The sequence below is a fragment of the Scyliorhinus canicula genome, chromosome 15 (assembly GCF_902713615.1).
Source record: "Scyliorhinus canicula chromosome 15, sScyCan1.1, whole genome shotgun sequence".
NCBI classification, from domain to species: domain Eukaryota; kingdom Metazoa; phylum Chordata; class Chondrichthyes; order Carcharhiniformes; family Scyliorhinidae; genus Scyliorhinus; species Scyliorhinus canicula.
Window position 1 is genome coordinate 23,247,761 of NC_052160.1, and position 26,484 is coordinate 23,274,244.

General features: G+C 45.1%; 1 protein-coding gene across 1 annotated transcript in view; it reads right to left on the reverse strand.

Moving 5' to 3' along the window:
- Positions 1-26,484, reverse strand: part of LOC119979047 (transformation/transcription domain-associated protein) — a 213,511-nt gene that overhangs the window by 85,198 nt on the left and 101,829 nt on the right. Inside the window, 6 exon segments of the mRNA XM_038821026.1 lie at positions 956-1,169; positions 5,379-5,500; positions 9,810-10,009; positions 16,926-17,072; positions 22,994-23,119; positions 23,883-24,096. Of these exon segments, the coding sequence (XP_038676954.1) occupies positions 956-1,169; positions 5,379-5,500; positions 9,810-10,009; positions 16,926-17,072; positions 22,994-23,119; positions 23,883-24,096 (1,023 nt within the window).

The following is a 26,484-nucleotide window of genomic DNA, read 5'->3' on the forward strand; positions in this document are numbered from 1 at the left end:
ATTTTATGTTGCACAAAATGTTATCTTTATTATAATTGCCCATTTTGAGGATCTATGGCGTCCCCACCCCCATAATTTCCATACCCAGATGTGGCCCCCCCAGCCAGAAAGTCCGCCACCCCTGGATTAGATGAAGGAAGGTGGGAGCAGGCTCATGTGGAGCACAGAAAAAACAAGAGACCAGATATTGTGCGAGTGGGCTATATCGATATTGCACATTCTATGTAATGTACCGCAAACAATTCTAAATCTGATCACACTAGAATTATTGGTGTTATATTTTGAAGTGCATGGATTATGAGGTCAGCTGGTGACGGCTTTTTAGCAACAGGTCACAACCAGAGGCTTGAAGGACAACAGTTTACTCTGTACTAAAACAGCAGAGACTGCGCAACAGCTTTGATGCTCTGGAAGATTGAGAGTTTTGCACAAAGAGCTTTATTTTTTTTCTGTGTGTGTGCGCGTGCCCCGAGGCTCTGTGAAGTCAGGGGACCTGCTGCATTTCACAGAAGGTCTCGTACGTTTTATGAAATACATCAGGTCACTTCTCCAACTTCATGGAGTTCCGGAGATCCTAAATGAGAGGAAAGGAAGCTGCAAAACATCTAAATATCTTTATACTGAAGTACAGTCATTTGTTAAATGGGTTTATTTAATTTTCAGGTCAAGAAATGGATTGTATGCCTTGGCAATCTTTTATTTTGCTCTTTATTTAGTCACCAAACTGAATGAAGGACCCGAATTTTTTAAAATTAGAAAGTAACTAAATAGATTTCTTGTTCGCTGAATCTCACCAGTCAGGAAAAAGAACGCATTTAATTCAATTTCTTAGCAGGTGTCTCCCGCCCTGCAATATTTCACGTTTCCAAATTACTTGGTACGATTCAAACACCCCCAGTGGAAATCTGCTGTGACAAAAGGAAGACAGACACCATAACAGCCACTCTCGGCTCACCTCAATGCACTGTTTGATCCAGAAATGGCTTCCCATGGCCTCCCAGTTCTGGGAACAGGTAATATACAGTAGCCGATCGTACACCCGGCGCCTCATGGAGTTATCGAAAACTTCGAAGAACTTGGCCCGGATGTGGGGCTGGCAACACCGCAATCCCGCCAGGAATGCCGGCTCTAGCTTCGCAGTAAGCTCACTGCCAGAGAGGTTTTCATCCCTGCGTTGAACCACAAAATTACACTCGTCGATGTGTGCAGAGTAATTAAGAATAGCCAAAGTGTAATTACAGATACATCAATCTGTGTCAGTTAAGTTGCATTTTAATTAGAATCATGTAATAACACTGCACAGGAGATTGCCATTCAGCCCATCAAACCCATTCCAGCTCTTTTCAGGTCCCTGCTCTTTTATGCTTTCCTTTTAAATATCTGACTCTCTCTGGGGAAAAGGTATCTATTTCCTCAGCATAGGAACAGGAAGAGATTACTCAATCGCCTTGAGGCTCTTCCGTCATTCAGTCAGATTATTGCTACTCTGCGTCTCCACGCTCTTTACTCACCTTCATTCCATATTCCTCGATACCTCTATTTGATAAAAGCTGGTCAATCTCAACCTTGAAAAGTTTAACTGACCCCCATTGTTCACAGCCTGCACTATCATTTTTAAAAAAATTTATTTTTATTAAACATAACATTTTATATTTTTTAAATTACAAAACAAAACTACACCAATACATGTATCAAAAATTACAAGCAACTGTAGTAACAGGAACACTGATATCACAAATGTAACCCAAACAATCCCCCCCTCCTGCCCACCTCCTCCCACTAACAGTAACCAGATCTTTAAAGTGCAAGATAAATGGCCACCAGTACGATAGAACCCATCAATCAACCCGCTCACTGTGAACGTTACTTTCTCAAGGTACAAAAATCCCATCAAATCACCCAAGCTAACATCGATATGAATGTCAAAGCATCCACTCTGCCGACGTCCTCAACACTTGTTGGTCTGACACACCAGTACAATAACTAACGGACTGGCGTAAGTCAACATTCAGGATTGCTGCTACGGAGCTGATAAAGGACATACAAAAATCCATTAACCTGAGACAGGACCAGGACAGGTGCGTATGATGAGCAGGCCCTCCCGAGCACTGCTGACACGTACCCTCGACCCCCTCAAAAAAAACGATTCATCATGGCCCTGGTGAGGTGCGCCCTATACACCACCTTTAGTTTTATCAATCTCAAACTCGCACAGGACGAAGTAGCTTCACCCTTTGGAGGAACTCACAGCACACCGCCCCCTCCAAAATCATCCCAGCACCATCACCCTTCGGAGGAACTCACAGCATACCTCACCCTCCAAAATGGTCCCGGCTCCTTCACCCTTCAGAGGAACTCACAGCACACCTCACCCTCCAAAATGGTCCCGGCTCCTTCACCCTTCGGAGGAATTCACAGCATACCTCACCCTCCAAAATGGTCCCGGCTCCTTCACCCTTTGGAGGAACTCACAGCATACCTCACCCTCCAAAATGGTCCCAAACTCCTACTCCCACCAGGTCTTCATCTCTTCCACCAAAATCTGCTCTTCCCCCATGATCCGTCCAGACGTGCTGCCCTCCTCTGACCCCACACACGAGAATCTCCTTTCCAGCAAGGCAGTCAGAGGTGGCTCCGGGGAAGTTGGAAATGCCCGCTGAACAAAGTCCCACACCTGGAAATATCTGAACATGTCCGGACCCCCCCCCCCAGCCCTGCTTTCCCCTTCAACTCCTCCCAATTCACAAACGGCCCTTCCAAAAACAGATCCCTCACCCTCTCACGCCCCTTACATTTCCACATTTCCACCCCCCCCCCCCCCACCCTGAATGTAACATCCAATTTCACTGGCTCAAACAAATGGTTCCACAGATTGCTGATGGAGTTGCCGCCATATTTTTAAAGTGGAGACTACAACCGGGCTCTCAGAATATGTTGCTGGAGGAAACGGCAAAGGTGCCATCACCAGCATCTTCAAGCCCATCCTTTACATGACACTGACTCCACCTATACTCAAATAATGTCCTGGTCCCTAAACCAGCCCAACACCTTCTCCGCAATGGTCGCCCAATAATAATACATCAAATTTGGCAGCACCAACACAGAACACAAATTGCAACAAAATATTCATCTGAATGGATTGAACCCAGCTCGCCAGCGACAGTGGAAAGCTGTCCCACCTCTGCAAGTCCGCTCCAACTCTGCTCGCCAAGCAATTCAATTTGCGGAAGTTGCAACCAGTTCTGGGTCATCGGAAACCACCAAATAGCGAAAACTGGTCCTTGCCAGGGGCAATAACTTACACTACCCCGTAGATGTGTCAATTTCACTCCTAAATAGACAGGTTTTAACTTGGTGTTGGATTCACCACAAAAGGAAATAACGTTGTGTCCAAAAAATTGCATCTTTTTCTCATTTTGATATCCCCACTTAGATCACCCCTGTAAACTCAATGGAACACAAGCCAAGTATGCACAATCTGCCCTTATACCTCAACTCATTAAGCCCTGGTATTCTGCTGAATCTGTGCTGCAACTTCTTCCAAGGTCAGTACATTCTTCCTGTGTTGAGATGCTCCTTGCATTCAATCTGTTTTAAGGGCTGGAGTGACAATACAGAGTAACGATACCGTTTTGGGTTTTGCTAAGAAACCCGGGTAGCTTTGACTGCACCGATGTGAAACTAATTCTTCCCGAACTAACACAAGGAACTGATAATCAGATCACTGAAAGCAGCAGTGATGGGGGGGTCACTACTCAGAAGGAGCAACCTGCAGAAATAACAGCGAAACATCACTGGAGACTGAGGGGCAAGCAGCACAGAGAAGAAGAATATGGAATACAAGCACAGGTACCGATAAAGCAATGAATACCTAGGAAGCGGCCAAAGACAGAACACCAATCAAATCAGGAAAGGTCGAGCACAGAATGGTCAAAACTTCAAACCAAAAAATAAAACGAGGAGGGGGGGTAGAAACAGGAGAGGGAGAGGGGCCGCTGGCAGTGAGGTCGGGAAGGGAACAGGTTGCAGGATGGGGATTAGGTTGACGGTGGCCAGGTGCAAAGTCAAAGAGAGCGGTGCAGACAGATGAGTGCGATCGGCAGCACAGTGGCTAGCACAGTTACTACACAGCTCCAGGGTCCCAGGTTCGATTTCCGGCTTGGGTCACTGTCTATGCGGAGTCTGCACGTTCTCCCCATGTCTGTGTGGGTTTCCTCCGGGTGCTCCAGTTTCCTCCCACAGTCCAAAGATGTGCGGGTTAGGTGGATTGGCCATTCTAAATTGTCCCTTTAGTGTCCAAAAGAGTTAAGTGGAGTTACTGGGTTACGGGATAGGGTGGAGGTATGGGTGTTCTTTCCAAGGGTCGGTGCAGGCTCGATGGGCCGAGTGGCCTCCTTCTGCATTGTAAAGTTTATGTCTAAGAGGGGAAGCAAGGTGGGTGGGAGGGAGAAGAGGAGGACAAGGAGGGGGTGGGAGGGAGAGAAGGAGGGGGTGGGAGGGAGAGAAGGAGGGGGTGGGATGGAGAGAGGGAGGGGGTGGGATGGAGAGAGGGAGGGGGTGGGAGGGAGAGAAGGAGGGGGTGGGAGGGAGAGAAGGAGGGGGTGGGAGGGAGAAAAGGAGTGGGTGGGGAGAGAGAGAAGGAGGGAGTGGGAGGGAGAGAAGGAGGGGGTGGGAGGAAACGGAGAAACCAAAAATAGTGTAGCTATGCCCTGCTTGAAACTTATCTGCACATTATTCTAGCTCCTGTGCTTTGAACGTAACCTTTAATTAATTCTTTTGCTTCCATTTTATCTATACCAAGATAAAATGCCTGTTTATTCTGTGGGAAACTTGGGATTTAAAAAGATTTCAAAGTCAAACCACTTTTGAACAGCGTTTCAGATCATAAAATGCATCATCTAAGAGATATGGAAATATTTTAAGTTAACAGACCTCCTTGTAGACTCCATGTTAATCAACATATAAAACAAAATGCAGCACAACGCACCTGCAAACATGCTGTGAGGTTGTACACTTTGAATAGTGAATTAGCACTGATAAAGTTAAGTTCCTTTTCATTAAGACTCAAGGCGAATTGAAAAATAAATCTACATTCCCTCCACAGCCAAGTCTAGCTAAAAAAGAAATGCAAAGATGTTTGATTCTATAGTTATGTGCTGGACGCCAGCCCGGATAGTTAACCTCGGCTTCCATAAAATGAGCAGCATTTGATCTGCAAACTATTCTTGTGTTTAACACAAATTAATATACAGACAAAAACTAAGTCATGTTGCATTTTCAAATGGAATATAAATTGCACTAGCCTCCCGAGAGTACAGTGCAAAGTCAGAAGTGTGCAAACTAATGAAATGTAATTTTTGATTAATTACTACAATTACCTATAGACATAGTTAACGAGGTCCAAGAACTGGGCGTTTAATTCAAGGTCGTCTGGAAAGCGTTTTTCAATGTAGGTCATCATTTTAACCAGCAAAACAGACTTCTCCCTCAGTGTAGGTGTCTGCATGGGAGAGAGGAATGATTTACCATTTTTTGTTGTTGTAGGCAACCCCCCCCCCCCCCAAAAAAAACAGAAGATTCAAAATGCTTCACGTGGAGGAACAGGAATGGTAATAAACATATCACTGCAAAACAAACCAGAGACGGGCAGGAGGGCGCGATAACATTAACCGGTGTCAAACATAAAGACCTTAGCAACCGTGCGGGTCACCACCGAACCAGAATTTAAAATCAGCATTGATTACCAGCCAAACCTGCTCTCAGCTGATTTTTTTCAGCACCGGCTGAAGATCTGTGACAGTGCATTACTTCACCTGGGGTGGGAAATGGCAGGCATAGGAACGTAATTTGAGAAAGGAAATTGATAAGCGTTGAAGCACATAAGGAAGTAACTGCCCACTGTACTGAACCACTTAACACGGAAAGCCCATTGTTTAATAAGCAGAGCACTGCATTAATGTGAAGTGGTTTCCAATCAATGCTCCTATGATTCAGCAGTCAGCTGGGTCGGGGAGCTCTCAGTTAATCAGCAGCAACGGCGAGACACCAGTGTGCCACCAAGAGGCAGCAGCACGTCACTTCGGTTTTGTGCCGGGTGTTGTACCATTTCTGCCCAGTGCAAAGAGTCGAGTTTAAAAAATATTCAACAGCTACGTACCATTTGGGGATTTTTAAAAACGTCTATGGAATCACAGCAGATACAGCTTGGAAGGAAGAAGTCCATTTGTGTCCATACTAGCTCTCTGAGAGAGCAACTCACCTTGTTCCACTCACCAGCCCTTTCTCTCAACCCTACAAAATTTTCCCCCAATTTCAAATTCTCTTTGGAAAGTCGCTCTTGACCTTGCCTCCCCCACCACCCTACATGCAGTGCATTCCAAATCCTAACCACGCGCTGCCCAAAACAGATTTCCCCCATTACTCCGTTTTGTCAATCACCTTAAATTGATTAGCTCAGTTTCAATGTCTCTCCACCTCCCCCCCCCCCCCCAAAAGAAACCATTCTAGTTTGCATCAAGGACCAACACTCTGATGACTGCACTGTGCTAATGCAACAAATCTCAAGTTCCCCTCATCACCTCTCCCATCTCTAGCTCAATCTTCCACAGCCCAACATTCCCTCACACTTCCTCCAGCACTGGCCCTTTCCACAGCCCCCTCGCCCTTTCCTTCACCTATCAGTGCTGACACATCCCTCCTAAACTCTCCATCTTTCAAAGAAAAGTTCCAGCTTCCTTTCCAGACTCGCTCCGCGATGGCTCATTGCCATCCCACTGCCTACTTTTCTCCAATCCAACCAATTTAATGCTTATACTACCATATGAGGCATTATATAAAATGCCTGCTGTCATTTCTAGATGGGAGTGTAGTGCAGGAGTCAGCAGCGTGATGCAAATTAACGGGCTCCTTTGCCTCCCTCTCCAACCTCCAATGCCACTCCCCCCCCCCCCCCCCCCCAGTCTGAAATTACTTCCAGTTTAAAGAACACAAGTTTCATTGTGTATTACGGAGGAAAGATCAAATCCTCAAACCAGAATCACTTTGCCAAAAGGCAATATTTGGGTCGCAAATGGGAACTTAAAAATCACAAATTTTGCTCTTGTCCATTTAATTATTCACGCTGCAATTGAACCCATTTGCACTATTAATACAGAAAATATGGTGCAACAGTTAATCTGTAAATGATAATGATCCTGCATTGATTTCCCACGTGCACAGCAATGAAACCTATGATGATTTATGCTTGGGTCAGGAATGATGAGTAAGTGGGGAATAACACAGTTTATTGATACTCTGCACTTAAAGACTATTATGACTTGTAAATTAGTCTCAGTGCTGTGCTGAACCACATGATTACCCCAGCTGCACTGAATTAGCAGTGGGGGCCTTGCTGGTTTCAGCTTTTACGGCCTTGGGAAGGTTTCCTTCTCATTGCTTTTAAGTAACCCGGTGGGAAAGCATGCGACATGGAGAGTATAGCGCCCAACTGCAATGGTGACCAGCTTCTAGGCTCACACACTGAAAACAATCACCTCATGGGCAGCACGGTAGCACAATGGGCAGCACGGTAGCACACGTGGCTAGCACTATGGCTTCACAGTGCCAGGGTCCCAGGTTCGATTCCCCGCTGGGTCACTGTCTGTGCGGAGTCTGCACGTTCTCCCAGTGTCTGCATGGGTTTCCTCCGGTTTCCTCCCACAGTCCAAAGACGTGCAAGTTAGGTGGATTGGTTTTGCCAAATTGCCCTTAGGTGTCCAAAAAAGTTAGGAGGGGTTATGTAGACAGGGTGGAAGTGAGGGCTTAAGTGGGTCGGTGCAGACTCGATGGGCCAAATGGCCTTCTTCTGCACTGTATGTTCTATGTAGCTATGTAACTGTTCAAGATAGCAGAAGGTTGGCAGTGGCTTTAATATCGCATTGCAAACAAAAAGGGTGAAAGCTGGGGAATATAACCCAAGTTTTGTTTCAAGCGTGTTCTTGGCTTAATACCTGCTCTAGTACAACTTGAATAAATGGACATAAAAGTGCTGTTTGCCTTGGTCGTTCAGTGGAGAAAATACATAAATACATGTAAATTAAAATCTTTTTAACAGAAAAAATATTGTTCTGAGTGTTTGCTCTCATTATCCATTACTATAATAGTTTTAGATTATTAATAAATGTTACTGTTACAAATTGGGAAAACATCAATGAAATTGAGAAAAAGGAAACTAAAAAGGGGAATTGAGAAGGGCCGATGTCTCATAGGGGCTTTAATAGGTGGATGAGCATACGAGTGAGAAAAGCAAGTGTTTACCGATGTGACCAGGGGAAAGCAATGGGGTATGAACAACGCAACTTCAAAGCGGAGAGATATTGGAATTGGCATTTGTATGCTTAAAAAGTTGGGTCCACAGGGTGGGTAACATCAAAGGGAAAGAATTATATATCCAAAGCACAATACCTTGGGAAAGGGGCACAGTAGAGGTGGCTACCATCACAGCCACACCCAGCTGCACAAAACAATCTCCCCAAAAACAAGTTATTGCTAAAACAGCAACTGGTTAAAATCCAAAACTCGAATCGAGAAGATTACGCCTCTGCTGAAAACGACGATAGTTTTTCCCAAATGTGGATGGATAACCTATGCGTGGTATATAGATTTATATATTAGATGTTGTTTGGGAATCGTTTGGGAATCGTAGGCAGTTGGGAGCGAAAGGGTAACTTCATGTGATACTGTATGTGCATAGCCATCAGTGTAGTTAAGTGTACTATTGTAGTATATTATAATCCTTCTTATTGTGTGTTTCTCTTTTAAATTAATAAGATTTGTTGCTAATTGATCACAAAATGACTGGACTATTCTTCCCTGGTTTGCATATATTTTCCCACAGTAAACCAATTTGAAAATATACACCACTGAGAAACGGTGTTCCACGTGTCATGTGAGTCTCCTTTTTAAGAAAGGTTTTCGTCTCATCACATGGCTTCAGTGATGTCACTTTGTGGGTGGAGCTGGGCTGTGGCTGTGAGGCGAGAGGAGGTTTCAGTGGACTACAGAAAGAGCAAATAAGTACTTTATCTGTCTTTCTCTGTTTTCATTTTAAAGGTTGTTCCAGTAGAGGCACATTGGGTGTGGCTGATTTCCGGAAGGAGTTTGAAACTGCTGGTTGAGACTGGATCAGAGTCTCAGAGAAGGGATCAGTTCCATTCAAGTGAGAATAGTGTGTGCCGGAGCACGCCCTTGAAATGGGGTTTTGGTTTAATTGGATTTTGTTATTGAATTGGAACAGCTAAGGGGGAATTCATTAAGTATTATACATTGATTACTGTAGCTGTGTGGTGTCTCTATGTTTGTAATTGATAAAAATTCTTGCTGTGTTTATATGTATATATAATATATATATATATAATATGTATATATATATATATAAAAAAGTAAAAAATTACATTCTTAGAATAAACCTTGTTTGGATTAAAGTGTCTAGGATGAATCACACCTGCAGGGAAGGCTCTTGGGCTCATCCTAGCCAAATTCAACATAAAGGTTGTAGGTAAGGTGAACTTCATAATATACTTTGGAGTTTCTAAACCCTGGCCCATAACATAGGTTACCCTTCTGGGTTTTGGGATACCCTTGCATTTAACATCGGTGGAGTTCTCAACTGTTACACAGACTTATACACTCAGTTGAATTCCATTTATACTATTCAAAACGCACATATTTTACACAATACATTTTGCAAATCACAACTGTAAGTCTTGTTCTTAAACACACCGACTGTGATCTTGACTAGGTATTACCTATTTACTGGTAAACATTCTCACCTGATTTACTGCCATGGGAGAATTGTTCTTCACCCACTCCTCCACTATTTTCACCACAGCTCGTAGAATCTTAGCATCGGGTGATTTCTCAATGAGAGAGGTCAAGATGACTTGGATGAAATTCTTCCTCATTTCCATGCTCATGACAGCAAGACGTGTTTTCACAAGTTCCAAACTCAACATAATCAGCTCCACAGTGACTGAAAAAAAGCCATTTATTTCTCCCTTGTTAAAACAGTTCAGGAAAGGAAGTGCAACAGACGCCATGGTACAAGGTAATAGTGAGAGACAGATACCACTTAAATTGCAGAGCACAAAACTATTTGGCATTCTTTTGTGCTCTACTCAAACTTCAGAAATTCATAATTCCAGAAATGATGCTTCATCAAAGAGAAGCATGCATGTATTCTCAAACATTTAAATGTAAACAAGAGTTCTGCACTGAGCACCATCTAGTGGCATTATAATGACCCATTGTTGTGTAATCTTCTAAACATGGGGCCGGATTCTCCGTGAATCGGCGCGATGGCCCGAACCCGGCGCGAATCACTCCAGCGTCGGGCCCCCCGAACCGTGGCAAATTCTCCAGTCGGGAATGGGCGTGACGCCATTCGCGACACGCCAGCCATCACGGACGCGCACAGCGTTACTGCACAAAAGCCGCCCCCCGACAAAATGACCACCCGTCGCGCAGCACCAAGTGAGACCCCCCCCCACACTGCCTGCCCCCCTTTCCCCCTATACCCACATCGAGTGAGAGTGCGGTGACGCCGGCTGGCCATAACCAGCGATGAGGAAGGCAGCCACAGCAACAGGCCCCCGCCGCAGCCGACCAAGGACACTGACGCACAGGACACTGATTCACACGACACCCAAACACAGGGGACGGATGGACAGGAATCAACACTCCAGGGTACCCCGGACTTTGGGCCGGATGAAGAGCACGCTATTATGCAACTGCTATCTCCTACACCCTCCACCATCGCATAGACATTCACCTCGGTTGGGCACTTCAGCGATGAGGCATCTGGGACACTAACTGGTGCGCACAACACTGACGTCCCGGTAGAGCAGGTGGGGGCAGGGGCAGCCATGGGGCCCGGCCGGGCTCCTCCCTCCCGCCCCGGCAAGCACACTCCCAACAGTTCCTGAGACCCCACCACCTGCAGCCGTGCCATCACTTCTCCGGCGGCCGCCCCATGCCAACCCCTACCTCCGCGCTGGCAGGCGTCAACCAGCAAGACTGGTTGAAGCCGTTAAATAGGTGGTTTGATTTACGCCGGCGTGACCTCGGCCCAGAGAATTGGGCTGGGGCCCATTGCGTCGCGCCGGTCCTAGACATTCTCCGAGGCGCGCAGCGCGATTCATGTCGACGGGAGTTTTGGGGGCCGGAGAATATCACGGGGCGGCCGGGCGGGATTAACCGCGCCCCCCCCCCCCCCCCCCCCCCCCCCCCCCGGCGATTCTCCGACACGCTGGGTGGGTCGGAGAATCCCGCCCCGGAAACAATTACAGCACAGAAGTAGGCTATTCGGTCCATCATTTTGATGTTGGACAAAAAAAGAGCCATCCAGCCTAATCTCACCTCCCAGTCCATCACCCTAACTGCGAATCCAAGTCTTTCCCCCCTACCCCCTAAATGTGATGAAGGTTTCAGCTTCCACCACCCTGTCAGGCAATGAATTCCACACCCCCATCATACTGCAGATGAAAAAATTAGTTATTTTTCCTCCTTGAATCCTTTTAACTATGTTAAATATATTCCTCGTTATGGGCCACCCTGAAAATGGAAATGGATCCTTCTGATACACACAAGCCAGGTCCCTCAATCTTACACACATCATTTTAATGTTTATATGAAGAGATAAGAGTGGGCATTAAGGCAAAAAATGGCAGAAGCCAAAGTACAAGAGTTCTTACAAAACAATCTTGCAATTAAATAGCACCTTTCTAACTCATCAGCTGGCCCAAAGCACTTTATGGCCATTGAAGTACTTTTAAAATGAACTCACTGTTGTAATGAAATCATCTCACAAAGACAGATAAGTCCAATTTGATGTGAAGTCAGTGCTCTGTTGTGCACTTTACAATTTAGTTCAGCATCTTTTAATGGTAATAGAGACATATTTAGACAAAGGTGGTCTCCCCATAAAGAGGAGTATTAAAAAGCCGCAGCTTGGTCAATGAGGTGGGCTTTCAGGAAGATCTCAAAAGTAGGAGAAGGAAGTCAAGAGGCAGTGAGCCCTGGCGAGGAAAATCCTCGGTCATTAATGGTGAGACAAAGTGAAGGCGAGATACATAAAAGGTCTGCCAGTAAAATGCAGTGTTTGAGAGCGGGGTGGGTTGTAGGGCTGAAGGAGGTTACAGTAAGAACATGACAACCCGGAATCTTTCAAATGGAGTAAACTAAACAAAGCAAAGTCAGAAAGCAGTTCACACAGCGAGAACGCCGAATGGGCGGCACGGTGTCACAGTGCTTAGCACTGCTGCTTCACAACGCCAGGGATCTGGGTAAACAATGAGATTCTGGCCTCGGGTGACTTTCTGCGTGGAGTTTTCACTTTCTCCCCGTGTCTGCGTGGCTTCTTCCCACAGTCCAAAGATGTGCAGGTTAGGTGGTGGATGGGCCATGCTAAATTGCCCCTTAGCTGTATGGGCCATGCTAAATTGCCCCTTAAGTGTCCAAAAAGGGTAAGTGGGGTTACGGGGACAAGATGGGGGCCTGATCCTAGGTACGGTACTCTTTCAGAGGGTGTCAGTGCAGACTCAATGGGCCGAATGGCCTCCCTCTGCACTGTAGGTATTCTATGATCCTCCTTCTGAGGGACTCCGTGTGGACAAAATGTGCTGACATTAAAACATGGCGACAAGGTTGTATATCAGTTGCTTCAAGGTTGGGGCTGCACTGATAATTACAACACATGATAATGAAGCAAAGAACAAATTAGCACTCTATAGATTATATTCCTTGTTTAGATATTTTCCCACTTTTGGCCAAGAAACACAGATTAATAGCCAAATATAATTGCTTTCTTTTGGATGCAGAAGGGCAGCACGTACAAGGAACTATCCTTCAAACATGTCAAGTCAATTACTGAAATTCCTCATAATGGGATCATCACCCTGCGTCTTAATGGGAAAAGGTTTTGTTTGCTATGATCCACTCTCTTGAGCCTTTCGCATCAATAAACCTCATTATGATGTATGATTTGCACATGACTAAAGTAGCTTGAAATATTAAAAATTACTTTCACTATTAGCACAACAGAATTCCAAGCATTATGAATTTTTTTTTAAAGTTCTCATCAATAACATTTCAAAATCTGAAGCCAATCACCAAAATGATTTTTTTTTAAATCGGGAACACTAAATGTAAAACATTGCCTGGAGTATTTATTGGGATTATAATTGTGCAGCTTAATAAAAGTCCCAAATATTTACAAAATTGAATCAAAGATCAATGCAAATAGCTACAAGTCGAGCATTTCTATAGCGCCTTTCACAACCACCATATGTCCCACTTTACAGCCAATGAAGTGTTTTTTGAAGAGTAGTCACTGTTGTAATTTAGGAAACACTGCAATCAATTTGTGCACAGCAAGCTTCCACAAACAGCAATTTGACAATAACCAGATAATCTAATTTTGTGATGTTGATTGAGGGATACATACAGTCCAGGACATTGGGAATAACTCCCCAGCTCTTCCTTAGGGCCATGAGATCTTTTACATTCACCTAAGGGGATGGTTTAACACCTCAACTAAAAAATGGACACCTCTGGAAGTGCAGCGCTCCTTCAATACTTCACTGCTGTGTTGACCCTGATTTGTGTATTGTAGTGGGACTTGAACCCACAGCCTTCTGATTCAAAGATGAGAGTGTGTGACTCACTGAGCTACGTCTAAGACATTGTCCACACTTTTTAGTGCACACGTCCCCCTCCCATGGCCATATTGAGCCCTAGAAGTTACAGCATGGTTTTTTTTTATTTTAGAGTACCCAATTATATTTTTTCCCCAATTAACGGGCAATTTAGCGTGGCCAATCCACCTACCCTGCACACCTTTGGGTTGTGGGTGCGAAACCCACACAGACATGGGGAGAATGTGCAAACTCTACATGGACAGTGGCCCACAGCCAGGATTCGAACCCGGGTCCTCAGCGCCACAGTCCAAGTGCTAGCCACTGCACCACATGCCACCCTGAAGTTACAGCATGATACAATGACGGCCAATGTGCTTATTGGCAGACAGGCAGACTTTCATCCCAGCTGTCTGGGCTTGATAATGAATCCAGGGCGACAAGGGCCAAGAATGAGAAAAGACCATTCATCAAGCTTCAGTTGAACTATTTTGAGATTGCCTGCATGCATCAAGGTTTGGTTCCAGGACTGAAATGCCAAGTGAAAAGCCTCAATAATGAGCATTAAAAATGTTATTAATTTTATATGATTCGAATGTACAATATTGCCTGCAACCACTAAACACTGGGAATGCCTGACCTTATATCATCCCCCAATTACTTAGCAAAATGTAGGCAAAAAATGATTAACATTGCCATTTCTGTCCTCGTTTCCCTGCTTAGACTCTAGGCAAGAGATGATGCTCACTTCACTAGTCCACTTGCTTCTAACAAAATGACCCTTCTACTGTGATAATTAAGAATTTATATCATTCCTCTCGCACTTCCTTGTGACAGATTACTGTTGTAGATCATTATTTGTTCTGCTATAGTGCAGCACACAAGAGAGCTGCAATTTCTTCAGCCTTTCTATCAACACAAAAAGAAAAATTGCTTCATTTGTGGCTCTTTTGCATTCCTTTATTTTCAGAAACAACATGCATCATCCACAACCCATCCTAGAATTCACAGATATTAATAATTCACAGCAATGTGCTTTTGCAGAGTATACGACTTAACTGGAGCATCACTTTAATTACTACAGAAGAGAGTCTACAACTGCAGCAACATCGTGTCAAAATAAAAGGTTCCAACTTGCATCTGTTTCTCTCCCAATTTCAGATACACTGGCAGACAGTGGCTCAGGGCTTGAAACTGGCGGCTGAACACTTGGGGCTTGGTGTCTCTCAACTGTGGTGAGGTGGAAGGAGAGGCATCTAGGTGACGTGTTTTGTAAAGTGCACTGTCAATTATTAAACCTAGATTTGAAAGCATGTTGATATTTTACTCCCTTTACAACATGATAGACTGCCTCTGCAATAATCACGATTTAATTAACACTCGGGGCTGATATATTACTGGAGTTTGCTTCAGGCACATTAATCCACTCACAAACACGTTTGAAACTTTTAATTTTAAATACCTTGCCCCAGAACTGATAAGGCAGCTTAAATGGCATTCATCTACCTTACATCTTTACAAACATTAACCCCTCATTGGCCAGCTCATCCTGTAACATACTGTTACAAATTGATCTTCACCCTTCTTTCATGTCGCTCTCCGCCCTCCAGTTTCTTCCCTCTCTTTAAAGGCACTACTTCATGTTAGGTTACTGCTCCAGAGGGCAGCCTCCTGAAAGCACTTCACCTAACTGGTCATTCTCCATGAATTAGCTCAGTCAGTATCGGCAGGTTCATTTGGTGGGAGAAAGAAGCCATCACATTTGTTATCAATCTCGTTCTTGCCTGACATCCACACCCTCTGCATTAGCAATTGGAAGCACAAGGCCTCTGCCTCGGCAGCTTCATTAGCCAAACACTACCAGGAAGGCAGCAGTAGAGTCAAAACGGCTCAGTGGGATTGCACGACTGTCAAAAGTCAGAAAGTTGTGGATTCAAGTCTCACCCTGGAATTGAGCACTTCAATGTCCAGACCAGAACAAAGAGTGCGCTACACTGGGAGGTGTTATCTTTTAGACGAGATGTTAAACCAAGCCTGCAATGCTACCTCCGTTAGTATCCATGGCAAAAGTTGAAAGGGAACAGGTCAAGCTCTGGTCAATATTCAATTGCTCATCTTTCTTGATCCCCATATTATCCCTCTGGTGCCGAGGCACCAGATCATTTTTAATCTCCCAGTTCCTCCAGTGGCTCCTCCTTTAGTCAACCTACCGCCCCTCAGCACCTTCATCCTTTCTATAAATTTCTTCAAGACACTCTCCGGCTTAGCTGCTCGCAGAAGCGAACTCTCCTCCATTCACCACCAACGCCCGGGGCCCTGCCCGCTCTCCCCGCCCGGGGCCCTGCCCGCTCTCCCCGCCCGGGGCCCTGCCCGCTCTCCCCGCCCGCTCTCCCCGCCCGGGGCCCTGCCCGCTCTCCCCGCCCGCTCTCCCCGCCCGGGGCCCTGCCCGCTCTCCCCGCCCGGGGCCTTGCCCGCTCTCCCCGCCCGGGGCCCTGCCCGCTCTCCCCGCCCGGGGCCCTGTCCGCTCTCCCCGCCCGCTCTCCCCGCCCGGGGCCCTGCCCGCTCTCCCCGCCCGGGGCCCTGTCCGCTCTCCCCGCCCGGGGCCCTGCCCGCTCTCCCCGCCCGGGGCCCTGCCCGCTCTCCCCGCCCGGGGCCCTGCCCGCTCTCCCCGCCCGGGGCCCTGTCCGCTTTCTAAACATTCCCATCCTCTAAAGTGCCCCGCGACATCTCTTTGTGTAGTGAACGCTAAAGAGAAATTTAAATTATTCTGGGAACTCGAGCAATAAACACACCAGGTACCTTTTACTGAACTGAAATCAACTTGACACCAGAAATATAAAGGCCTGAACTCAAATTATGAAAATGTGCGAAGCGCTGGTTGAGATCTATTTTATTGCCTGCAGACCAATGGTGAACATTTCCAAAGCATTCATGGGCAGAACACGGTTTCAATATAAAACTCATTGTCCACTGATCATTATCAAAAACATTATGCAAGACATTGTGAAATATGAAATGTTTATAATCATTTCCCTCCATCTTTCTCAAATATTCATGCCACTGTACAAAAATTGCATTGGCCAACAGATCAAATTTAGAGGCACTAGACTGTTGTCTTTTCAGAAGCAGAATGACACTCTCCCTCATTCTTCAAAGCAATGAATTGTTTTATTGCAACATCATCACAACAGAATAACTTTAAGATTTCCTTTCCACCCTCATTGCATGAAACAATAATAAAAGCAATGCCATTACCTGTAGTGGTTTCAGATGCCCCTGGGGTGGTCTGTGGGTTTAGATGATCTCTCACCATCTTCTGTAGGGACCGCATGAAGACAGAGATGAGACGGTCAATGTAGCTGGGGTTGTTGCTGCAAGCGGACTTCAGGATCATCAAGGTGCCTGAAGATCAAAGGGAAGCTTGTATGGTAAGCAAATAAATTTTGCCACACCTTCAGAAAATACTGATTATGTTTCAGTTGGGAGTACTGTGCTCATGGCTGGGAATCAAACTTTAGAAAGGATGCCAAAGTCTTCATGGGCAACACGGTAGCACAGTGGTTAGCACTGCTGCTTCACAGCGCCAGGGTCCCAGGTTCGATTCTCGTTTGGGTCACTGTGTGGAGTCTGCACGTTCTCCCCGTGTCTGCGTGGGTTTACTCTGGGTGCTCTGGTTTCCTCCCTCAAGTCCCGAAAGACGTGCTGTTAGGTGAATTGGACATTGTGAATTCTCCCTCCGTGTACCCGAACAGGCGTCAAGAGTGTGGCGACTAGGGACTTTTCACAGTAACTTCATTGCAGTGTTAATGTAAGCCTACTTGTGACAATAATAAATATTATTAAAAGGTGCAGAGGGACTTAACAGGTTGGCACCAGGGATCACAGAGCTCAAATTGGAGATTTTGGAATTATTCTCCTTCGAGCAGAGAAGCAATTTGAAAGAGGCATTTTTGATAAAGCAGGTTGGGAGAAACCGTTTTCACTGTCGGACGGGTTGGTAATCAGTGGACAGAGATTAAAAGGTGTCATGAGAATGTCACTTTAAGAAATGTCTGTCTGCTCATGTTACTGCAGTGATGTCAGAGTGTGGATGGAGCTGAGCTCTGGCTCTGCTTTTTAGTTTCACTTTGAGAAAAGCTTGGGTGTGTCTGTGGTTTTTTTTTCAGTGTTGGAGCTGAAGCCAGACAAAGCAGGTGTACTGTTGATCTCTCTGCCCTGAAAAGACTATCTCTTGATCATTTGGTAAATTCAGAATTATAAATGTTTTCAGTAGTGACTGCAAACCTGATGTGCTTCGTTAAAAGGTGTTTCTTTTGTCTTCTGAATGTTGTTTGGAAAGTTATTAAGGATTACTTAGTGTTGTATTCTTTGGGGGTTGTATTTGAATTAATGGCTGCTAAGATGTTCACTATGTTTTAAAAAGGTTAACTTGAGTTCATAGAATAAACATTGTTTTGCTTTAAAAAATACTTTTCCATTTCTGCTGTACCACAACTGTAGAGTGGGCCGTGTGCTCCCCATACCACAATCTATTAAACGTTGTGGGTCAGGTGAACTCCATGATACACTTTGGGGTTCTCTAATCCCTGGCCCATAACAAAGGGAACTGACACAAACACCAGTGGAAAGATGAGAAAAATTTATTTTAAAATGGAGTGAAGTATCTGAAATGCACTGCCTGAAAAGGTCAGTGGAAGCAGAATGAACAAGACTTTTTAAAAATGTACAAATACTTGAGGGAAAATCTGCAGGGCAGTGGGGAGAAAGGCAGCAGTGGTGGGACTAATTGGGATAGCTCTCTCAAAATATTGTACGCAGTGGGTTAGTGATCTAGAAAGTGTAGCCTGAAAGGATTACGGAAGCAAATTCAATAGCAACTTTCAAAAGGGAATTGAACGTATAGTTGATGAGGAAAATCTGCAGAGCTATGGAAAGAGAAAAAGGCAAGACAATTGATTGGGTAGCCACCGACATGGGTGCTTCATTCCCTCCTTCACCACCCCTCCCATTGCTGGCATCGAGGCTACATCAGCACGCCTCCCCCCCCCCCCCCCCCCCTTCACACAATGGGGTTCCCTAGAGGCCGGGCCAACCTGGCCCTGCCAGGGGGCAGTGCCCTGCCATGCCCCTCACCACCCAGAGACGTTACCCACCAACAAGCCCCTGGCGTGGTCATCACGACTGGTTTCCATTTTTGACCTCACACCAGTGGGTGGGTGGGCAACATCCTCAGAAGCAAAGGGGTTGAACCATTGAAGCAGATTAAAACAAATTCAGAGTTCTCGTGGGTGCAAATCCAGTGTTTGGCCTCTCGCAAGAATTAGCAGCCATTAAGGAATCTGTGCCCGTGGCAAATGGGCCGGAAAAGGCGCAGATTTAGTCTTTTGAGTTGAGCAGGCAGAACCTGCAGAGCCACTCATCACACTTTTAAGTATCTGAAGAACGCTACACATGAACAAAGTGCTTTCAGTGCAGTACTGCTCCCTGGACACAGACAGTGTGACACTGCAGCACAACATGATCCTACTAATGGGGAGGAGATGAACGGCAAGTGCACAGAGTTTTATTTTTTTGGACGGATGTTGGCCAGGCAGCCCAAAGAATTCCATGCTCTTCTTCGTGTAGGGCCAAGGGATTTTAAGAATTGGTAGCTTGCCAAAAACAAATAAATTTGGATTAACCAACTCTGCACAGGGCAGGAATCACCTTCCGGTGCCTTGATTTACTCGGCCGTCTGAGAATGTAATAGTGGAATGGCTACGATGTTCGACAAACAACCCAGAGGTAAAGTGCTCACATTCCATAGCAAGCTGTGAAATGGAATTCAACTAATCTGGTCATTGACGGAATTAGAAAAGGAATGACCACAAATGCTGCTGATTGGCATAAAAACCATTAAAAAAAAGTCACCGCAGTGAACTTCAGGAAGGGAACTTTCCACCCCAATACCATGTGTGACCTCTGTTCTATCCCACTTGAATGACTCATCATCTTCCCAAGGTGACCCAGGATAAGCAGTAAGTGCACCCACACCATGTCCCGAGAACAAAAAGCTTTCACAATGCGCGCTCCCGGATTCTATTTTGTTCTAAATCGATTGCGCCCCCAATGTCAAACAAAGATCAAGATGGTTCTGACTTGAAACATAACACATTATAGTTAGAAAGCATTTCATGTTAAACACTCTGGTGCTCTTGCCTCCCACCAGAAATGTGCTAAATACACTGTGAAAGGATCGACCTGCGGGTTAAATCTAAATCGATCAGCTGCGCTCATTTGCTAACTTTTACAGGTTAATGGACTTTGCACGTTCCACGTCTGGTACATGCCTGGGTTCCAAAACCTCTCAAAAGTTTGGACGCCACGGGCCATGTTAAGTGGTATACTTGGGAGAGTCCGATTTGACAAGCTGACAAGTGGCAAATTGCCAATTGCTAAACCACAATTACATCTGCCGGTACTGATCACTGAGTTGCATGATGAAGGACATTTGCCATTTAGAGGTGAACGCATTGTGACCGGTTGTGCAATTTCACACCTGCTTTACTGACAGAACCAATTCAATGCCAGATTGTGAGGAATTTACAAAATCATCAGCACAACAGGAATATTTCACAGCGCTGGCTGGGCGAATATTGATTGACACAGGAATCTTAGAAGCAAATCAGTTACTGTTATATGACAATTCTATAACAACTTAATGGTGTCTGGATGGTTCATTTCAATCAGACACCTTATATCAAGGGCGAGGTTAAAGGGGTTCATACCCAGGTCAAATTACAGCATTATGATTCCAATTGGATAACTTGGGGGGGGGGGGGGGAGAATCTAAGAGAGTAAGAGAGTCAAAGAGTAGGGCGAGGGCAAAGTGGAGTTTTAAAAGAGTTGAGAAGGGTTGCATGGTGGAGCAGTGGTTAGCACTGGGGCTATGGCGCTGAAGACTCGGGTTCGAATCCCGGCCCTTGGTCACTGTCCGTGTGGAGTTTGCACATTCTCCCTAAGTCTGCCTGGGTTTCCCTCCCACAACCCAAAGATGTGTAGGTTAGGTGAATTGGCCATGCTAAATTGCCCCTTAATTGGAAAAAATAATAATTGGGTACACTAAATTTAAAAAAATAAAAAGAGTTGAGAAGCTTTAACATAAGAAACAGATTGGGATGAGCAGAGACTGCGACATGCAAGAAAGAAATGATTGAAATAACTAATGGTAGGTATGGAAGTTGTCTGAACAAAAAGGTCCTGAAGCTGTTCATTCGACAGATAATGGCTGAAGAATGAATCAAAGTGATGCTAGCCTGGAGGAATAATCATGGTCACAATGATGCTTCTTGTAACATCTCCCGTAGTTTGTTACTGATTTGCAGCTCTTACTGCAGAGATACGCAATTACTATTTGGTCTGTGTGAGGTTTGCAATGATTTCACATTGCAATGCGATTGCATTCACAGGGTCTTTAAAGTGTAATACACAACCTCTTGGGCACGGCGTTGTTTGCAAGTAGCTGACAGATCCCACAGCCAATCAGATTTAAGTCAGTCAATGTGCCAGTTCTGCCACGGAACGCCAACAGATCAACTTGGTCACTAGGTAGATGTCTCGAACTAAATTTCCACAATCACTGCCTACTTGCTTTTCACAATTTGACAAAGTCATCAGATAACAAAAAACCTTAAAATGCACAGGATACAACTTCAGAGATTATTAAGCATTTTATTTGCTTTACGGGCAGTACGGTGGCACAGTGGGTTAGCCCTGCTGCCTCACGGCGCCGAGGTCCCATGTTTGATCCCGGCTCTGGGTCACTGTCCGTGTGGAGTTTGCACATTCTCCCCGTGTTTGCGTGGGTTTCGCCCCCACAACCCAAAAGATGTGCAAGCTAGGTGGATTGGCTATGCTAAACTGTCCCTTAATTGGGAAAAAAAATTAATTGGGTACTCTAAATTTTAAAGAAGCATTTTATTTGCTTTAAAAAGCCCTTCAAGCCTGTTCCATGAGAACATGATTGGCTTTTGCTTATTAATTTTGCTTAACAAAAGAGTTTTAAATTTAATCACTGATCTAGCATCAGCTGCCTTTTGCAGAAGAGCTCCAAACTTCTACCATTTTTGTGTGTAGAAGTGTTTCCTAATTTTACTCCAGAAAGGTCTGGCTCCAACGTTCACGACTCTGCCCCAGCAGCAATTGTTTCCCGTGTTCTACCCTGCCGAACTCTTAGAATCTTTTTTTAAAAAATGTAATCTACTCACCTCTTATCTGGATTTGCACCTTAAATGTTGCAAGCTACAGAGCTATGGACTGGTTGCAGCAAGTGGGATTAGAACGGGCACCTGCGTGTCCTCGGGCTGGCATGGACAAGATGGGCTGAATGGCCTCCTTCTGAGCTGTAACTCCTATGGTTCATTCCAAATTCTAGGAAATCCAACTGTAAACTGTGTAGTCTCTCCATGTTATTTAACCCATAAGAGTCCAGGCATCATTCTGATAAATATTACCTGCACTCCCTCCAAAGATCAATGCCTGTATGCCCTTCTCCAAGGTGTATGCCCAGAAGTGCTTAAGAGTGCTCCTGGGATGTTTTCTAACCAGGGCTTTGCACAGTTCAAGCATGACTTCTACTGCCTTGTATTCTAGTCCTCTAGATATAAAGGCCAGTATTCCATTTATCTTTTTAATCACATTTTAGTGACCTATATACCTCGATCCAGAAGTCTCTTCACACTATTTGGAAAATACCCGTTCCATCCTATTTGAATCCAAAGTGGATGTCCTCATATTTCCGTACATTGAAATCCATTTGCCATAGTTTTGCCCATTAACAGAATCGGTCAATGTTGTTTTGTAATGTTATGCTGCCGTGGCTGTTTTTACGAAAGATCCTTTCCCAACATTAAACTAAGAATGTGAGAAATAGGAGCAAGAGTAGGCTGTTCAGTCTCTCGAGGCAGCTATACCATAAACTTCTACCTCAACTCAGTTTTCCTGCCCACTCCCCATATCCCTCGATTCTCTGAGGGCAGAATGTGTTGATCTATCTCAGCCTCGAGTGGATGCGACAATTAAGTGTCCTACACTGTCTATGGCAGAGGTTTCCAAAGAATCATAATCCTTAGAATGAAAATATATTTTTTCATCTCAGTCCGAAATGATCAACTGCTTATCCTGAGGCTGCTCCCCCCACCTCTCTAGATTCTCGAGGTGAAACATCATATCCTGTCAAGCCTCTTCAGAAAAGATCGCCTTTCAACCACCTAAATTCCAGAGACTTTGGGCCCAATTTACTCAGCCTCTCAGTCGAGGAAAGCTGAATTCTTGAAGTGACTTACCAAACAACTGATTTGGATTGGCATTTGTTGCTTTTTCATAATTTGTGAGGCCTTCATAAATCACTTTTCCAACTGCAGCATAAAGACACTCCAATTCCTCATATTTAGAAGCCACACTTGAAGTACCTGTTTAAAAATGAAGGGTACAATGTTGACAACACAGAAGCATTACAGAGGTATTGCCAAAACAGAATTCCCCCATTATCAACCTCTTGGAAGTTACTATTGAGCTGAAATTTAACTGCACCAGCTATACAAATATTTTGGCTACGTGCAAATCCTGCGGAAAATAACTCTCTCCCTGACTCCCCAAAGCCTGTCCACCACCTACAAAGCACAATTCAGGAGTGTGATGGAACACTCTCCACTTGCCTGGATGAATGCAGCTCCAACAACACATCATCCAGGACAAAGCTGCCCCCACTGGATTGGCACCCCATCCATCACCTTCACCATTCACCCCTTCCACCACTGGTGCACAGTAGCAGTGTGTACCATCCACAAGATCCACTGCAGCCACTCACCAAGGTTCCTTCGACGGGACCTTCCAAACCTGTGACCTCTACCACCTAGGAGGACAAGGGCAGCAGATGCATGGGCACGCCACCGCCTGCAAGTCCCCCTCCAAGCCACACGCTATCCTGACTTGGAACTACATTGCTATTCCTTCACTGTCACTGGGTCAAAATCCTGGAACTCTCTCTTCACAGCACTGTGGGTCTACCTACACCACCCGGACTGCAGCGGTTCAAGAAAGCAGCCCACCACCACCTTCTCAAAGGCAATCAGAGTTGGGCAATAAATGCTGGCCTGACCACATGCCGTGAAAGGATTTTTTAAAAATGTGTTCAAAAGTAAAAAATTGTACATTTCCATCTGTGTAACCTACTCGGTTCTGTCGGGAAGACGCTCATCAAACGAGAAAGCAGAGTGTGCACGGCTCTCAGGACCTTGTTGTTGCCACAGGTCATGCATGCTGCTATTCCACGCTGCAATGGCTTGAAGCTGCTGAGGATGGCTGAAGACTGTAGCACAGTTAAGAGAAAACTCAACACCTCTAGTCCTGTACAGATGTTCGCCATGTTAGCTTGATTGGGTTGTTCCTAAAAACGACAAATAAATCGTAGTGGGGGGGGAGGGGGGTTGAAGGGAGAACAGGGGGGAGGGAGGGGGTTGAAGAGAGAACAATGTTAAATATATGTGGACTATGTTATTGCCAATTATAATAAGACTGCAAAACCCCAAGTAGGTCAATGCACTTTTTATTTGCCTGTTGAGCTACCAGGTGATTTTTCATGAAGCTATTTGATTTTCTCTCTCACCTACTAATTGCAATCAGGCTCATTACAGCCTCATTATTAGACAAAATGGGATTAAGAAAATGGAAACAATCTGAAAGAAAAATTTGGCTAATCTTGCCGAGCCCTGCTGCTTCGACAGGCAGCTGTAAAACCCAACATATTCTTCCTAAAGCAGACAGCAAGAAAACTTGGTAAATATAACACAGAATTGGACTTAAGAAATAATAATTAAATTCTCAGATAATTCTGGATATTGCCTCCGTTTCGCTTTCCAAACAGATTTCTCCCAAATTGTTTAAGAAATAAATATGTAATTATACCCGTTTGGATGTTAATTATAAGGCACCAAATGCCCGGCAAGATTAAAGGCTTTCTCATCTTAGTTACGTTGCAAGCACAGATTCTGCATTAAAATGGGTTTTGCACCAAGTAGCACACCTCTCAATTACTGCAATCATTCAAGCATTCAAAACTTTGAATTTCAAATTGGGCTGAAATCATTTTGAAAGTTTGCTGTATGTTGCTCTTCCTTCATGCTCGAATTCAAAATTGCTGAATGAAAAGGGCAAATTTGAGATTATAAAAATTACAGTAAATCCACAGGCTGTATTATTTTTCCCTGTTGAACGTCTTGCACTGCTTAGCGAAATGTCAATACCGTTCTCTGAATGACTTGCAACTTGTATCACAAGGACCTAATGGTATCTTGCGCTGTAGGACACCAGAATGTCACAGGAAATACCACTGCTGTTCAGTGTTTTTGCCTGCCACATTGGTATAGGAGTAAAATTTCCTGCTTGCTTTAGGATAAGCAAGGGTAGGTGACACTGTAGCATGCAGTGACAGGATTGCACCCATTTCTATTCAGCAAGCTCTAGAATCATAGAATTTACAGTGCAGGAGGCGGCCATCCGGGCCATCGAGTCGAGCACCGTACTTAAGCCCACACCTCCACCCTATCCCCGTACCACAAACCCCACCTACACTAAGGGGCAATTTATCCTGGCCATTCCACCTAACCTGCGCATGGAAACCGGAGCACCCCGAGGAAACCCATGCAGACACGGAAAGTTCAAACTCCGCACAGTCACCCAAGGCCGGAATTGAACCTGGGACCCTGGAGCTGTGAGGCAGCAGTGCTAAACACTGTGCCACCCCACTGTGCCATGTGATTTAATGCACAGAGATCCGCGCTTCGGGGGGGGGGGGGGGGGAGAGAAAAATTTAACTAATCACGTTTAAATGGTTACAACACAAAAGGTGATTCGGCCCACTGATTCCGATTCGGCTCTCTGCAAGAGTAATGCGGCTGCACCCACTACTCAACCCTTTTACAAAGCTCTGCAATTTAAGATCCTCAGCTGCTTATTCAATCCCCTTTTCAAAGCCTCGACCAGCTTTGAATCTATCGCCACCAGCATTTTCAGGCTGTTCATTACAGATCTTAACCTGGCCGCTGAATAACAAAGTTAATTTCATGGCGCCTTTGGTCCTCTTGCTTCACATTCGTGACCCCCGATTCATGATAGAGTCATTTAACCTTGCTTGCTCTCACATAGTCGCTCAATCTGCTCCAGCAGCAGCAGTATCCGGAGAAGGCGGAATTCCAGCTGTTTTCTCAACTCGGCCAAAGAATGACACCCAACTGAGGAGAGAAGCTGGGCTACAATGAAGCGAATAGAAATCGGCAGGCAGAGCTCTGTGAGCGGGAAATCACTTCCCAACTATTGACAAGTTAGTAATGAACTGGGCCTCAGAGTAGTCACCATTTGACAAATTCAGAATTTTTTGATTTTTTTTTTTAAAAAACAGAAAGGATGCATTGAGATTTTTAAGCTAATTTTTCCAGAGACTCCAAGCGAAAATGATGCTGATAAATCCTAATCTTTTAGACTTCAGCCCCATCGATGTTGCCGCCGTGTAAAAACCTGCAGACTACACCTGATTCTGTGTGACAGTGAAAAATGACACTCTTTCCCACCATTCCCAACTCCGAAAAAAAGACAAATGTTCGTTGACACCCTTTCTTCCTGTATCAATCCGGGGGGGGGGGAAAGTCTGGGATGAGAAAAGATCACTTGGCTGGAAACCCATCCACTCTCACATTGCACTACCGAAACACATTTTGAATAATCCGGATTTTGTGCTTCTGTTGACACCTAAAGTCAGAGATGTGTTTTTCTTGTTATG